Below are 16,101 nucleotides of genomic sequence, written 5' to 3'. Positions count from 1 at the left end.
GGCGATGTGGATAAGATCGGGCGAAGGGCCTGTTTCCATGCTGTAAACCTCTATGACTCTAATGAAAACCCACTAGTCTTTGTATCAAAAGCTCCTAGAGTCCCTGTGAGGCAGATTTGCACTCCTTGCTTTTCACTAATGGGGTAATGGACCCATGGTATAAAAACAATAATCAATGGAGAGGCATGGCATGCAGAAATTATTCCGCAGCTCACATTGAATTTCATCCTACTCATTGAAATATAATTGAACAGTGATAATAAATGCCTGGTCATTAGCGTAGCTATAACTGAAGATAGGCAGCATGATTGAAGGACGGGATACGTAATTACAGCCCACTGTACTCCTGCACATCCATTATTATTGAAGTCTTGCATAAGCTTTAAAAGCCGGGATAAATTAGGCAGGGGAAAACAATGTAAAAGTGTAAATGTTCTTAAGTCGATCAGATGGAAGAGTGGGCACATATGGCGAAGCAGGCCGTCGCAATCAAGCGCTTTTATATAATCGCGTTGATGTAGTACAGCGGCCATGCTAAATCATCATGTAGGCATAGATCTCATAGACTGCCTGCGTTTCCAGGCAATCTGCCTCATCAGATAGCAGTTGCGTTTCTGATGTATTTCTGATGAAGGAGCACAGGCAGAGCAACAGTCCTGCCAAGGGGTTTTGAGGCCATTATGTTTTACATGGAATTTCTGAGTATGAATGTTGCTTTCCAGGTTCTTGAATCAATAAATCTCTGGTTCAATTATGTGCTGTAGGCGTCATTAGAAAGCATACTAGCAATTTAATGCAGGAACACTCAACCTGCACTCGTAAGTGCACAAAAGACTGAGGTTATGCTGTGGGTGGATGATAAGGATATTTTGCAATTTTAGTTGCTCCATCGCTGGTAGCTGTTCCATCGGCACAAATTTTCAGGTAGTGATCAGCCGTGGGAACCCTTGGCTCATTTCTGTTTTTCTCTCTCCGGCTAATAAAGTTGAAGTTTATTTATTAGCCTCACAAGTAGACTTACATTAACACTGCAATGAAGTTAATGTGAAAATTCCCTGAGCCACCACACTCCGGCTCCTGTTGGGGTACACTGAGGGAGAATTTAGCACGGCCAATGCACCCTAACCAGCATGTCTTTCGGACTGTGAGAGGAAACCGGAGCACCCAGAGGAGACCCACGCAGACACGGGGAGAACATGCAGACTCTGCACAGACAGTGACCCAAGCCAGGAATCAAACCCAGGTCCCTGGCGCTGTGAGGCAGCAATGCTAACCACTGTACTATCCTGAACAATTTATACTTATATATCACGTTTAAGGTAATGAAACATTTCAAGGGCATTTCACTTATTTTTCATTCATGGGACATGGGTGTCACTGGCTGGCTCGCATTTATTGCCCATCCCTAGTTTCCTGAGGGCAGCTGAGAGTCAACCACATTGCTGTGGCTCTGGAGTCACATGTAGGCCAGACCAAGTAAGGAAAGCAGATTTCCTTCCCTAAAGGACATTAGTGAACCAGGTGGGTTTTTCTGAAATTGACAATGGTTTCATGGTCATCAGTTGATTCTTAATTCCAGATTTTTTTTTTATTGAATTCAAATTCCACCATCTGCCATGGCGGGATTCGAACCTGGGTCCCTAGAACATTAGCTGAGTTTCTGGATTCATAGTCAAATGATTGCACCACCAGGCCATCGCATCCCCTTGAACACTATCGTGTGACACTGAACTACATGAGGAGATGTTAGGTGTGATGGTATAAAGCGTGGTCAAGGAGGAACAATAGGAATCTAGGAATTAGGAGCAGAAGTTGGTAATTCAGCCCTTTGAGCCTGATCTGCCGCTCAATCACATCACCGTTGATCTTTTCCTGGTCTCAAATCCACCTCCCCATCTTTCCCCATATCCCTTCAACCCATTTTTAATCAGAAATATATCCATCTCCTTCTTGAAACCAATCAATGATTTAGGAAGATTTCAAGGAGTGTTTTAAAGGAGGAAAGCAAAGCAGAGGGATGGAGAGCTGTAGGGAGGAAATTCCCGAGCTTGGGACCTGGGCAACTATAAGCACGGCCACCGATGGTGGAACAGTTAGAGACAACAGTTAGAACAAAAGACCAGAGTGTTAGAAAAGCACAGATTTCTTGGATGGTTGTGGGGCTGGAGGTGATGACAGTGCTGGGGAGGTGTGAGGCCATGGAGGGTTTTAAAAACAAAGGGGGGGATTTTAAAGTGATGATGTTCCTAGAATACCTACAGTGCAGTAGGAAGCCATTTGGCCCATTGAGTCTGTGCCGACCACAATCCCAACCAGGCCCTATTACCCTAACCCCACATATTTACCCTACTAACCGCCTTGACAGTAAGGGACAATTGGTCATGGCCAGTCAAGCTAACCTGCACATCTTTGGACTGTGGGAGGAAACCAGAGCACCCAGAGGAAACCCACGCAGACACGGAGACAATGTGCAAACTCCACACAAACAGTGACTCAAGGCTGGAATTGAACCTAGGTCCCTGGCACTGTGAGGCAGCACTGTTAAACACTGTGCCACCGTATCATGAGTGCAGCAGTAATAGGGGAATGGGGCATTTGGCACAGTGAAGACACATGCAGCAGACCTTTGGATAAACTCAAGGCTAGGGAGGGGAGAAAGTGGGAGATCAGCGCATTAGGAAACTTGAGCCTGGAGGTACCAAAGCTGTGGATGAGGGGCATAGAGGAGCTTTGAGACCAGAAGTTGCAACTTAAGGAGCTCCTAGTCAGTTTCTCTTCTGTGAAGCTCTTTGCGCAGGATCCGTTGCAGAAATAAATTATTGACCAGAAGCCGGGTTATAACCTCACTTGCACTTTGTTCTCTGTGCTGTCTGCCTTTCAAAACACCCTGTAAAATCAATAACCTATATGACAGTTCAAATAAATGACATCAGTGGTCATGTAACTGAAGACGAGATAACGCATCAGTTGTATGCTGTCAAGTCTCCTTAGTTAAGGTTGTGTTCTGTAGCCCTTTAATCCCTCACCATGGCTTTGCAAAAAAAAAAGCCCCCTAATCAGGTGCGCCGTTACATTCTATCCTCCTGAATTTTATTTAATATAAAACTAATAACATCATGCTTTGCTGTTAGGATGTATCTCTTTCCACTTACAGAAGGGTTTAATCATTCCGATAGATTTAATTCAGCTTTGCACAAATCTGTTCCCAGTTGACAGCTCATCATGCTGCTGTATAAACTTGGAATGATCCTTTATAGTAACTAAATTCAGGCATAATAACTAACATTTTATTTGCTATGTAATCCTCATTCAGCCTTGTGGTCCACTGAGTATTTGTTTCAGAAGCCGATTAGGTAAAAATGCATGAAGCGAATGGAACAAGTGGCAGATATACAAAATGTCCACGCTCTCAGGTTGTCTAGGCTGGTGTACGTTTCTGCTTAGTCATGTAGATATCTTACCCTACCTATAGGTGCCGCTAGTTCTCATATTAGGTTATTTTAATTTCTCAATTTTAACTCCCCCTCCCCCTTAACCTCCCCCGCCCCTCCCACAACTTTTAGATTAATTTGGCCTCATCAAGGTGACAGATGCTAATGCTCAGGGTCAGAACATTCCCACACCCCAAATGAATGAATTGCACATTTTCAGATCAATTGCAGCCTGGTTCTCAATAATGCAACATGGCTTTGTCTCTACCATGTGAGCTTAATCTCCAACTCATGACCTAGTGGTATTGTTGCTAGACTATTAATTCAGAATCTCTGCTAATGTCCTGGGGACCTGGGCTCGAATCCCACCACAGCAGATGGTGGAATTTGAATTCAATAAAAAATATCTGGAATTAAGCATCTACTGATGACCATGAAACCATTGTTGGAAAAAAAACCATCTGGTTCACTAATGTCCTTTACAGAATGAAATCTGCTGTCCATACCTGGTCTGGCCCACATGTGACTCCAGAGCCCAGCAATATGGTTGACCCTCTCCTGCCCTCTGTACAGGGGCAACTAGCGGTGGGCAATAAATGCTGGCTAGCCGGCGATGCCCATGTCCCATGAATAAAGAAAATCCCAATTGCTGTCACGCTACTGCATCATTTTGTTCCCTATGCCACCCACCTTATTTGATTCTATGAAGTAGACTGATAATTTAGTGCTTGTCCAAACCTCTCCTGTGCGTATTCCGAACATGCACCGAGCCTTCTTCACCTGTCTTAGCTGTAAGCTCGCTGATCAACACTGCCTCCAGGTCTGGCAACATGTCAACCTTAAAATTCTTATCCTTGTATCAAAATCCCCCATGATCTCATCCCTTTCTCTCTTCACTTCCACTGGCCCTACCAACCTTTGAGAATCCTATGCTCCTCCAATTCTGGCCCCATATAGAACATAGAACATAGAAAACTTCAGCACAAACAGGCCCTTCGGCCCACAAGTTGCGCTGATCATATCCATACCTACTAGGCCTACCTATAACCCTCAATCCCATTAAATCCCCATGTACTCATCCAGAAGTCTCTTAAAAGACCCCAACGAGTTCGCCTCCACCACCACCAAAGGCAGTCGATTCCACTCACCCACCATCCTCTGAGTGAAAAACTTACCCCTGACATCTCCTCTATACCTACTTCTCAGCACCTTAAACCTGTGTCCTCTCGTAGCGACCATTTCAGCCCTGGGAAATAGCCCCTGAGAATCCACCTGATCTATACTTCTCAACATCTTATAAACCTCTATCAGGTCACCTCTCACCCTTCGTCTCTCCAGGGAGAAAAGACCCAGCTCCCTCAACCTATCCTCATAAGGCATGCTACCCAATCCAGGCAACATCCTTGCAAATCTCCTCTGCACCCTTTCAATAGCTTCCACATCTTTCTTGTAATGAGGATGTACCCTCGATTTTAGCCGCTCTGCTACTGGCTGATGTGCCTTCATCTGTCTGGACCCTAAGCTCTAGAATTTCTACCCTAGTGCTCACTGCCTAGTTACCTCTTCCTGTTCCTTTAAGATCCGCCTTCCGACCCATCATATCCGCCTTAATATCTCTCCTTATGTGACTCAATGTCAAATTAGCAATGTTCCTGTGAGCATCTTCGGTTGTGCTGTAAGAAGTGTAAACTGTCAATATTGTAGTAATTTTTGATTTGATTTATTATTGTCCAATGTATTGGGATACAGTGAAAAGTATTGTTTCTTGCGCGCTATATAGACAAAACATAACATTCATAGAGTACATCGGGCAGAAGGAAAGGAGAGAGTTCAGAATGTAGTGTTACAATCATAGCTAGGGTGTAGAAAAAGATCAAGTTAATACATGATAGGTCCATTCAAAAGTCTGACGAGAAGAAGCTTGTTCTGAGTCGGTTGGTACATGATCTCAGACATTTGTACCTTTTTCCTGATGGAAGAAGGTGGAGGAGAGCATGGGGCGCTTGGGGTTATGCTGGCTCCTTTGCCGAGGCAATACGAAGCGTTGACAGAGACAATGGATGGGAGGCTAGTTTGCGTGATGGACTGGGCAATCGGATTGGATCCAGCTTTTGACAATGGGACTATAACAAGGTTGAGACCAAACAAACACGTTTATTGCAGCACCCACTTAGAGGGTGAACTTCAATTTCATACCATAATTCATTTTTTGTAGCTTCACGATGGAATAGCAGAGATTGAAGTGTTCTGGAATAGTGTTCAAGAGAGTGGAATTCACAGTGCATTGAACTCATTCAATACTGCCCCTAATAACGTATTTTGACTTCCAAAGTTTGGGGAAAAGCACCCCTGATTACACCAGTATGACAGTCTGAAGACAAAAGGCATCTTGACAGAACCATATGAACCTTGGTTTCAACTGCGTAAGCAGTATATGATATGATTCTGAGATTTTAATTCCACTGGACCATACAATGCCCAGTCCGAATCATTATTTTTATCTAGGTCCCTTGTATCAAACATGACTTAAACGAATGATTTGTGCCCTGGTCCCAAGACTATGCTGCATCCATCCAATCCCAAAAAGGTGCTGGAAGCAACTGGTTTGGGTTGTTTCTTCTTTGTCCTTTCTCATGCACCCCGGACCTTCTCTCTTCCACCTTCTTCCATCGGGAAAAAGATACAAAAGTCCGAGATCACGTACCAACTGACTCAAGAACAGCTTCTTCCCTGATGCCTTCAGACTCCTGAATGGATTTACCTTGCATTAAGTTGCCCTTTCTCTTCACTCTAGCTATGACTGTAACATTGCATTCTGCACTCTCTCATTTCCTTTTCTATGAACATTGTGCTTTGTCTGTATCGCACACACGAAACAATACTTTTCACTGTATGTTAATATATGTGACAATAATAAATCAAATCAAATCAAATCATTTATGCTCTGTTGATTAGAATGAGATCAGAAGCTCAATGGCCTGAATTATCCGGCCGTTCACACCAGTGAGATTCCCTGGTCTTGCTGCAGTGAATGGAGATTTGGTTGAACACCAAATTCTCCGTCCTCACTTGCAGTGGCAGCAGGGTATGAACAGCTAGAGAATTTCGGCCAATTTGTTGGAACTTGGCGAAGAAACTCAAAACTTCTTGAACCTTAGTTGTTCTTCACCAGACAAACCACCTCCATTGCCAGAATAATAGTAGTGACATCTATTTCGGGGAGGCAATGGTCTAGTGGTATTATTGTTAGACTATTAAACCAAAAACTTTGCTAATGTTCTGGGGACCTGGCTTCGAATCCTGCCATGGTAGATGGTGAAATTTGAATTCAGTAAAAAAAAAATCAAGAATTAAGGATCTAACAATGACTGTTAAACATTGTCAATTGTCAGAAAAACCCATCTGGTTTATTAATGTTCTTTAGGGAAGGAAATCTACCATCCTTACCTGGTCTGGCCTGCATGTGACTCCAGAGCCACAGCAATTTGGTTGACTCCCAACTAACCCTCTGATGAAGGAGCAGTGCTCCGAAAAACTCATGATTCCAAATAAACTTGTTGGACTTTAACCTGGTGTTGTGAGACTTCTTACTGTGCCCACCCCAGTCTAACGTCGGCAACTCCACATCGTGGCCCTCTGAGATGGTTGAACAAGCCGCTCAGTTTCAAGGGCAACTAGGGATGGGCAACAAATTCTGGCCCACCCAGCGACACCCATGTCCCACAAATGAATAAAAGATAATCTATTGGTCAATGATGGCATTTGATGCAAAAGAAATTGCTCTTAACTGAGCCTTTTTTTAAAACTAGAATACAATTTTATGCTTCAAAATGTTTATTTGCCATTTTTGGTGTCATTCCTTCTCCATTTATCAGTGGTAACATTTCTTTTCTGTCCCAGAAGTTGGACCTATTATTAGGAGCCATGGCTTCTTTCAATAAGTTCTTGGGTTGAGATTGATTCTGTGTAGCAACTGTAAATTTAAAAAAAAAACCCATCTATTGATTAAAATATAGTGAATATTTGCAAACCTATGCTATAATCTTTAGGTATTGTTTATTAAATCAGTAAGGATTATTTTTGGGGGATATTTTTAAAATCGCTACACTGCAACACAAACATTTTGAACCTGCCACAAATTGCTGAGCAAAGCTCCGGAGGAACAATTCTTAGATTTTTCAGATCGTTGCAACTTAGAACTGCTGATGCAGATCTCGGAGTGCACAAACTGTCCCAGGTTTTGCTTCTGGCTTCAAATCTGCTTTGTCTCAGAGATGAGAGACTTTGGGGTAAAATACATCCCAGCTCCCAGCAGCTTATAGCTCTGTCAAACACCCAACCCAGTTTTCTTTTCTTTCCAACGTCAACAAAATCACAGCAATGAGACTCATTACTCTGTGTTTTGAAAGACAATCCCTTTTGTCGTTTTATTCCTGGCTCTAAATTTGAACTAACTGAGGCTGCAGAACACTGTTTGGTGTCTGGGAAAGACCCAACATAGACCAGGTGATTGCTCTGCTGAGTACGTTCGGCCTGTGCGCAATCAGGACCCTGCCCTTTCTGCTGCTTGCCATTTTAACACACAATCCCACAGGGGCGGCACGGTAGCACAGTGGTTAGCACCGCTGCTTCACAGCTCCAGGGACCTGGGTTCGATTCCTGGCTTGGGTCACTGTCTGTGTGGAGTCTGCACGTTCTCCTCGTGTCTGTGTGGGTTTCCTCCGGGTGCTCCAGTTTCCTCCCACAGTCCAAAGATGTGCAGGTTAGGTTGGTTGGCTGTGCTAAAAATTGCCCTTAGTGTCCTGAGATGCATAGATTAGTGGGTAAAATATGTACGGATATGGGGGTAGGGCCCGGATGGGATTGTGGGTGGTGCAGACTCGATGGGCTGAGTGGCCTCTTTCTGTACTGTAGGGTTTTTATGATATCTGTCGTTGACCTGCTGCAATGTTCCAGTGAAGCTCAATGCAAACTGGAGGAATAGCTTCTCATCTCCTAGCTAGGCGCTTTACAGCCTCCCTGTCTCAACATTGAATTCAATGACTTCAGATGGTTATTTCCACCCTACCTTGATCTCTCTGTTTTCATTTTATTCATTTTTAACTGTTCTCTACCTTTTACTTCTTTATTGTCTTTATTTTTCTTTCCCCCGCACTCTTTCCTCTTATTTTCTCCCCCCTTTGCTTACCTTTTCTCCCCCTTTGCTTCCCCTTTTCCCTTTTTTCTCAACTTTATCTCTCTCCCACCGTCCCCCCCACCTCCCCCACATCTTCATCTGTCACAGTTTACCCTCTGATTTCAGCTTCTCTGCCCTTTGGCCATTCACCCCTTCTATTCTCTCTATGGGCTGCCATTAGCAGCCTTTCCCCTTGTTTCTGTGGCTATGGCTCACCTTTTATTCCCTCCCCCTGCAGTATAAATATCTCCCACTTTCTATCCCTTCAAGCTTTAACTTGAAGCGTCGGCTCTTTTCTCTCCTTACAGATGCTGCCAGACCCGCTGAGATTTTCCAGCATTTTCTCTTTCGGTCACCGTTTGTGAGTATTTAGGCAGCGTGGTAGGACAGTGGTTTGCACTGCTGCCTCAGACCCAGCGCCAGAGACCCGGGATCCATTCCCGGCTTTGGTCACTGTCTGTGTGGAGTCTGCACATTCTCCCCGTGTCTGCGTGGGTTTCCTCCGGATGCTCCGGTTTCCTCCCACAGTCCGAAAGACGTGCCAGTTAGCTGCATTAGGCTACGCTAAAGGCACCGGAGTGTGGCGACTAAGGGATTTTCACAGTAACTTCATTGCAGTGTTAATGTAAACCTACTTGTGACACTAATAAATAAACTTTTAACTTAAAACTATATATTGGCTGGAATCCAAGAAACTGCTCTTGAATTTATTGGCAGGTGAATGTGTGACGCAATTATGTGGCGTTCCACCTCAAACCTGCACTATTTTTGTGCTGCAGTGCCCTGCTTATTTTAGCTACTCCTAATGAAAGCCTCTGGTAGGCTGGAGATTTGTGAAGAGGGAAGGAATTTGGCTCCAAAAATCATTTGGAAGATTTCAAGATCCAAATGAAATCTCAACTGCAGCTCAGGAGAGCTGAGGGATGCGGGTGTCCGATGCTTCTGGGCCTCAGGAAGGTGTGGCTCTTATGTCTCTGAATGGCGCTGACACCCCTTCTGTTTAGACCTTTCTCATCACAGCCGCCACTATTGTCACACCGCTAGGCACACACCACACACATACGTGCACACACACACCGCCATTAACACACGTACACACTTACTGATAGCAGAAAGTGACAGCCGTGGAGAGATCATTGGCAGCCTTTTGTCACCAGGTCATGATGTCACATGGCGTGCAGTTGGCTGGGATTGTGTAGCAACCTAATGGTGCGTTTACTGCGGGCAACAGCTCCCTAAAGCAGCCTCCCAGGGCTGGCTTCCAGCCCCGCAGATGTCCAGAGCAACCTGGTTTCATTGGATTGAAAAAGAACGTTAAAGATTGCGACAATTGGAAAAGTCAAATTAAGGAAACCTCAATGATCAGACCAGGTGGACAGAGGAAAGATGCATTCATGTGTGAGTCTGAGACACTCAGTTGCAACCTTGCGTGCATTGCCACCATTGTCCGAACATACTGCAGGATGCTGAGGCCAGCAGCTGGATTGATTTGCGTACTCGTCTTACAGTTGCTGCCGATAAATATTTCACTCAGGATCTCTGCCCTTCCAGGAAGAAAATCAGTTAATGTCTTTGCTGAGAAAATGGGGGCATTAGCTGGTCAGTGGGGCAAGCCTCGCTTCTCAACTCTATTGGGGGCTGAGGTGGACCTGTCTCACGGAGGCCTCCGGTGAAATGCATTTCCTCATGTCTACTGCACGTGAAGCGCTTGCCGCATCACCAGACTTGCCAGCCCTTTGGGTACCGGCTTGGCGTCCGAGATGCAGTTAGGAATGACCTGGGAGAAATATTGCAGGGGCAGTTGAAAAAAAAAAGCCATTTTGAATGTTTTTTGTTTACTAATCATTAAATGGTTGGACGTGAGATGGCGGGGGTGGGGGTGATTAAAAAAAAAGTTGTTTTGACTGAATCAAGCACATTCTAGTTGGCCGTTGAAGAGAGTCTTTGCTTTCCAATTGGCGGAGGGGAGGCATAACTGGGCATGTCAGACAACCAATGGCAAATGTGTGGGGGAGAGGGGCAGGAAGTCACGTGGTGAGACCTCCTGGATATGGCCAACCAGAGGTGGCCATCCTATCTGCCAGGGGGCCATGCTGTTATCAGTTAAACTCCCTCATGTGAAGGGGGACACACGGGTCATTTTTAGGGCTTTAGTTGTTTGTCACCAGCTTGCAGAATAAGTATTAACGCAAAGCTTGGAAAAAATGGAAGGGCCGGCTGAATCAGCGATTTAAAAACTAATGAAAAAATACAATCTCCTAATTAAAGGCAAGAAGCTGTCCCTGTTTTGACATTTATAGTCTCCCTGTGTATTTTAGCCAGCAGTGTGACATCATCACCTGGTGACAAAGACAGCTGTCGATCTCTTCAAAGCAGTAAATGGCTGTCCTCAGTAAGTGGAAAATACTCACTTTGATCCTTCCTCCGTGTACAGGTAAAACGATTTTTGAAAAAATCAAACTACAGTCAGCTTCAAATGATTGGAAGAATGTTTGCTGTATTATAAAGAGCCCGAACTCTAAGCCAATACGCCACCAAGCTTAAAGAGACTTAAAGCTCACTAAAGTGAGCGTTGAATTCATTAAATCTAGAGTCATTTTTAAAAATGGATGATGGAGGGGTGGGGTGAGGGGCCGCTATCTGTGTGGAATGTGCACGTTCTCCCTGTGTCTGCGTGGGTTTCCTCCGGGTGCTCCGGTTTCCTCCCACAGTCCAAAGACGTGCGGGTTAGGTGGATTGGCCGTGCTAAATTGCTCCTCAGTGTACCAGAGTGCGGCGGATAGGGGATTTTCACAGTAACTTCATTGCCGTGTTAATGTAAGCCTACTTACGAAACTAATACATAAAAACTTTAAATTTCCTCGTGTCAGGGTGGACTAGCCGGGTAGACAATGTGGTGTTACAGGGATAGGGCCTGGACGGGATTGTTGTAGGTGGAAGTTTGATGGGCCAAATGGCCTCCTTCAGCAGTGTGGGGATTCAGTGATTCCATGAGGCTGTCAAATTGCTTTAAAAACCCAACTGGTTCACTTGTGTCCATCGCAAAAGGGTAGCGTGTGACTCCAGCCACATTATACATTTTACTTTGCTTCCCCAGCGAAATTACTTACTGGTTAAAAAAAGTAATTACTCTGCTGAAGATGATCACCCCCATTTCCGCCAGATGAGGCGGCAGAATCTTATTTGTGCTGATAATTTTTTTTTCCACTGGTTTACCTGCTTTGGGTCTGCAGGTTTGGAAAACAATAAGATTGTCCTCAATACTTATGGCCCCTCCAAGACAATCAGTTCAAAATTGGGAGGAAAAAAAACCATGTCCTATTGGCAGCAAATTCATCAAAATTTCAATTTGAAATGTATCTGCAGTCTCTGAGTCTCCACTCCACACACCCGTGTGTCCCATAAGGGCTTCAGCTGACATGCACCTGCACTGCGCACGTCCCCGATCTAAAGTGTCCAAATAAAGAATCATCGATGAGGTGTAGCTAATGTTATCTCAGCACAAGTTTTGCTGTATGTCTCTTTGGATACTGGTAGTAGCTTTTCTCCACTGCCCCATCCCCCCGCACCAACCCCACCCCCGCTCTGTCAGAGTTATTCACTGCCAACTGTAAATGAGGTGGAGATGCTGGCGTTGGACTGGGGTGGGCACAGTTAGAAGTCTCTCTCACAACACCAGGTTAAAGTCCAACAGGTTTATTCGGTATCACGCACTGTCGGAGCACTGCTCCTTCACCAGCCGAGTCACTGAATGAAGGAGCAGCACTCTGAAAGCTCGTGATACCGAGTAAACTTGCTGGACTTTGACCTGGTCTTGTGAGATTTTTGTTAAATTGTAAACGGTGCAACCAGCCTACAAATCAGTCTCCCTGGAGACTCTGGATACCAGTAATACAGTTAAAGTTTATTTATCAGTCACAAGTAGGCTTACATTAACACTGCGATGAAGTTACTGTGGAAATTCCTGTGCCTGTTCGGGTACACTGAGGGAAATGATAATAAGGAGTTAATTTCATCCTGTGCATACCATACCAAATGGATAAGAACAGAGGGGTTTTACAACTGTAATTATTCAATAAAATCTAATCCATCATGATTTATCAATAGTGTGTGTTTTCAGATAGAAGTCGCCCATGCAGATTTAAAGAAAAACGCAAGACAAGGAATAAATATGTGCTAATTTTCTTTGACTTTTAGTCGTAGAACTGTTATGGCTTTCTACAAGTTATTGAATGACTGATTCCTTCTGCAATTCTCTGGCTTACTGTTGCTGCTTCTCTTCCTCCTAGGTGACACGATAGTTGATGAGAAAGGCCAGGCTGCTTTTTGAAGACACCTTCGTCGGGCCCTTTCCTTCGACCATCGCCTGCTGGTAGGTTCCCGCCGTGACTGCCCCGTTCTGGGACACTCCCGCCCGAGCTCGAACAAGGACTCAAACGGGCGAGGAAGAAATATCACGAGAGTTCGAGGAGTCACGGGGATTCTGGGATCTGACAACGTATGCCAGTCTGCCATTTCTTCATGGGATTATGTATATAGGAGGGGGAATCCATGACCCGTATCTGTCGAGCTTTGCCGCTCGGTTCCGTAATGTTTCTCACCAGAGGAGAATCAACCGTCTCTTAGATTCACCGCTGCGATCTTCTCGGACATATGTGAATGGACAGTTGATATTTTTGTAAAAGAGCGGGAGATGGGATTTCTTGGTCCAGTGAGGTGAAACGGGATCGTCCTAAGGTTCATCACCGCAGATTATTGAATGAGTCTTGCACTTTCCAGTGACACTTTCTGTGCAACCCGCAACCTTCTGGCGAGGTGCGAGGGTCAAGACATTCTCATCAACATTCAAAAACGTGGAGACGCTTTAGCCTTTCACGCAGTTATGGACTTTCCTTTTGTTATAGAGATAAATACATTACGGTAAATGTGTATAAACAGCAGTCTGCTTTTGACAGTAAATGCTTACCCGTATACATAAATCATATGGAAGTTATTGCAGGAATCTCTGATGCAACTGTACTGCTGGCATTCTTGGGCAATTGAACAAATACAAACTATTTTAATAACTTCAGTGAAAATGTGCGCACTATCGGAATAACTAAACAACATCTTTTTATTTGGTTTAAATTGTTACATGGGGGAGACAAGTCTGAAAGTGTTAGAATCCTTTTACATTATCAAAATAATATTAATAACACACACATGTTGTAACATCAGTTCTGCTTGTATGCAAGTTACCTCGCAGTTATGTTTATCACTGTAGCCTCATCTTTATTTGGAATAATTGGCGTTATGATTTTGATGTGATTAAATCCTTACAAATATTATTTAACGATGACAATTTTTGTGTCCTCTGCAAAGCAGCAGGAGATTCAGCACCCAAAAGGGAGGAAGATGTAAAGCAGATGTTATCTCAGTGGCGCTGTACAATGTAGCACAGTTTCTGAAACTTTTTTTTGTTTCGTTTCTGGACTTGTGTAAATCTTTGTTTTCAATGTAAACAGTAAATAAAATTCAAGTAGCAAAGGTGTAGCTACTTTTGATCTTTAATAACAATGCACTTCTCAAAAAATAGATGGGGCACAGAAATTACTAACATCTCTATTGTGGAACAGTGGGGCAGTGGTTAGCACTGCTGGCTCACAGTGCCAGGGACCTGGGTTTGATTCCCGGGTTGAGTGACTGTCTGTGCGGAGTCTGCATGTTCTCCCTGTGTCTGTGTAGATTTCCTCCCACAGTCACAAAGACGTGCATGATAGGTGGATTGGCCATGCTTAGAGTGACAAGATGTGTGGGTTAGGGGGATTAGTGGGGTCCACCATTGGCCAACAGCGGCATCTTCTGGTGGAATCTGGACCAGCGAACACTCTTGAGATTCGCTTCCTGCCCCAAGCTGGAATCCGGCCCTGTAAAGCCTTCTAACGTAGCCCAGAAAGACCCTCGGATGCAATGTATTTGAACAAGATTCCGCATCACATTCTCAGGGCAAATATAAGCCCAATCCACCGCGCAAACAAGCCTCCCATCCATTGACTCTGTCTACACTTCCCGTTGCCTTGGAAAAGTAGCCAGCATAATCATAACCATGCATCCCGCGCATTCTCTCTTCCACCTTCTCCCATTGGGAAAATAGTACAAAAGTCTGAGGTCACATGCCAACTGACTCAAGAACAACTTTTTCCCTGTTGCAGTCAAGCTTTTGAATGGACCTACCATATACTAACCTGTAGATCTTTCTCTACACTCTAGCTGTGACCGTAACACTATATCCTGCACATTCCCCTTTCCTTCTCCCCTATGTACTCTGTGAACAGTATGCTGGGTCTGTATAGTGCACAAGAAACAATACTTTTCACTGCTTCCAATACACGTGACAATAATAAATGAAATGGGTGATAAAGGTGACCTTTCCTGGTTCATCCTCTGGCCAAGACTGAGGAAAAGAAATCTAAATAAAATCCTGGGGGGAGAGGTGGTGGGGGTGAGGTGGGGGTGGGAGGTGGTGACGCAGAGGGGCAACAATCAAGACTTCATTGATCTATCTGAATTAATGAATAGATAAGAATCACAAAGGGAGGGAGACAGAGAAAAGTTGATGGAAATTAAATGCTTGGATCTTACTCAGGTGGCAAAGCCAGTTAAAGATTTTCTCTCCCTCATTCAATTGTAGCTGATGAAATATTGAAGGAGTTTGATCCTTGTGGTATAATTAGAATCTCGCAGAATCTTATTTCTTGCTCACATGAACAAATATCAATCTCATTAATTTTGTCAACTATGAATGCAAGAGATGGCTAAATCAATTTGCACCCGTGATGTAATTTGGGCATTTTGAATTTAATTTGTCTGGTTGGGCGGGGGGGAGGGGGTGGGGGGGGCGGGGACGGCATTGGGGGAGAATAAATATTCTCCGGTTCAAACACAAGATCGTGTTTGGCATAATTACCAAAAGCTTTTAGAAATACTTAATTTTCAATTTGTGTCGTGAACAATCTGGATAGACACATGAACAAACAGGGAATCGGGGGATACAGACGGTTGGTCTAGATAGGACAAAGTGATTGGCCCAGGCTCGGAGGGCCGAAGGGCCTGTCCCTCTGCCGTTCTTTGTTCTTGGATATAGGGAAAGAATCTGCATTTTTCCAGGTTTACCAGGATGCCGCCTGGGTTAGAGGATATGAGCTATCAGGAGAGGCTGGACAAACTAGGGTTGTTTTCTATGGAGTGGCAGAGGCTGAGGGGAGGCCTGATAAGAAGGCTATAAAATGATGAGAGGCAGCGATAGGGTTGGCTGTCAGAACCTTTTTCCCAGAGTTGAAATGTCTGATGCTAGGGGGCACGCGCTTAAAATGAAAGGGGGAAAGTTCAAAGGAGATGTGAGAGGCAAGTTTTTTACAGAGAGTGATAGGTGTCTGGAACGTGCTGCCGTGAGGGTGGTGTAAGCAGATGTGATAGGGGCATTTAAGGGGCTTTTAGAAAAGCACATGAATATGT

General features: G+C 44.4%; 1 protein-coding gene across 7 annotated transcripts in view; it reads left to right on the top strand.

Annotated features, from left to right (window-relative positions):
• The window catches only part of LOC145344554 (chemokine-like protein TAFA-2), a 226,029-nt gene extending 211,905 nt beyond the window's left edge, over positions 1–14,124 (top strand). For 5 of the 7 annotated variants that reach the window (XR_013886885.1, XR_013886886.1, XR_013886887.1 and 2 more), the window contains one exon: positions 12,897–14,124. Coding sequence is in view for 1 of the 7 variants with exons in the window: in XM_080191750.1 (XP_080047876.1) it covers positions 12,897–12,908 (12 nt within the window). In the remaining 6 variants the exon portion in view is untranslated. Of the gene's footprint in view, positions 1–10,925; positions 11,000–12,896 lie in introns of those variants that run through there. The other 2 variants (XR_013886890.1, XR_013886889.1) reach the window with 2 other exon arrangements.
• The last annotated feature ends 1,977 nt before the right edge of the window (positions 14,125–16,101 follow it).

Source organism: Carcharhinus amblyrhynchos, chromosome 6 (assembly GCF_965287045.1).
Source record: "Carcharhinus amblyrhynchos chromosome 6, sCarAmb.v2.hapA, whole genome shotgun sequence".
Taxonomy (NCBI): Eukaryota; Metazoa; Chordata; class Chondrichthyes; order Carcharhiniformes; family Carcharhinidae; genus Carcharhinus; species Carcharhinus amblyrhynchos.
This window is presented reverse-complemented; position numbering and strand designations above follow the sequence as displayed.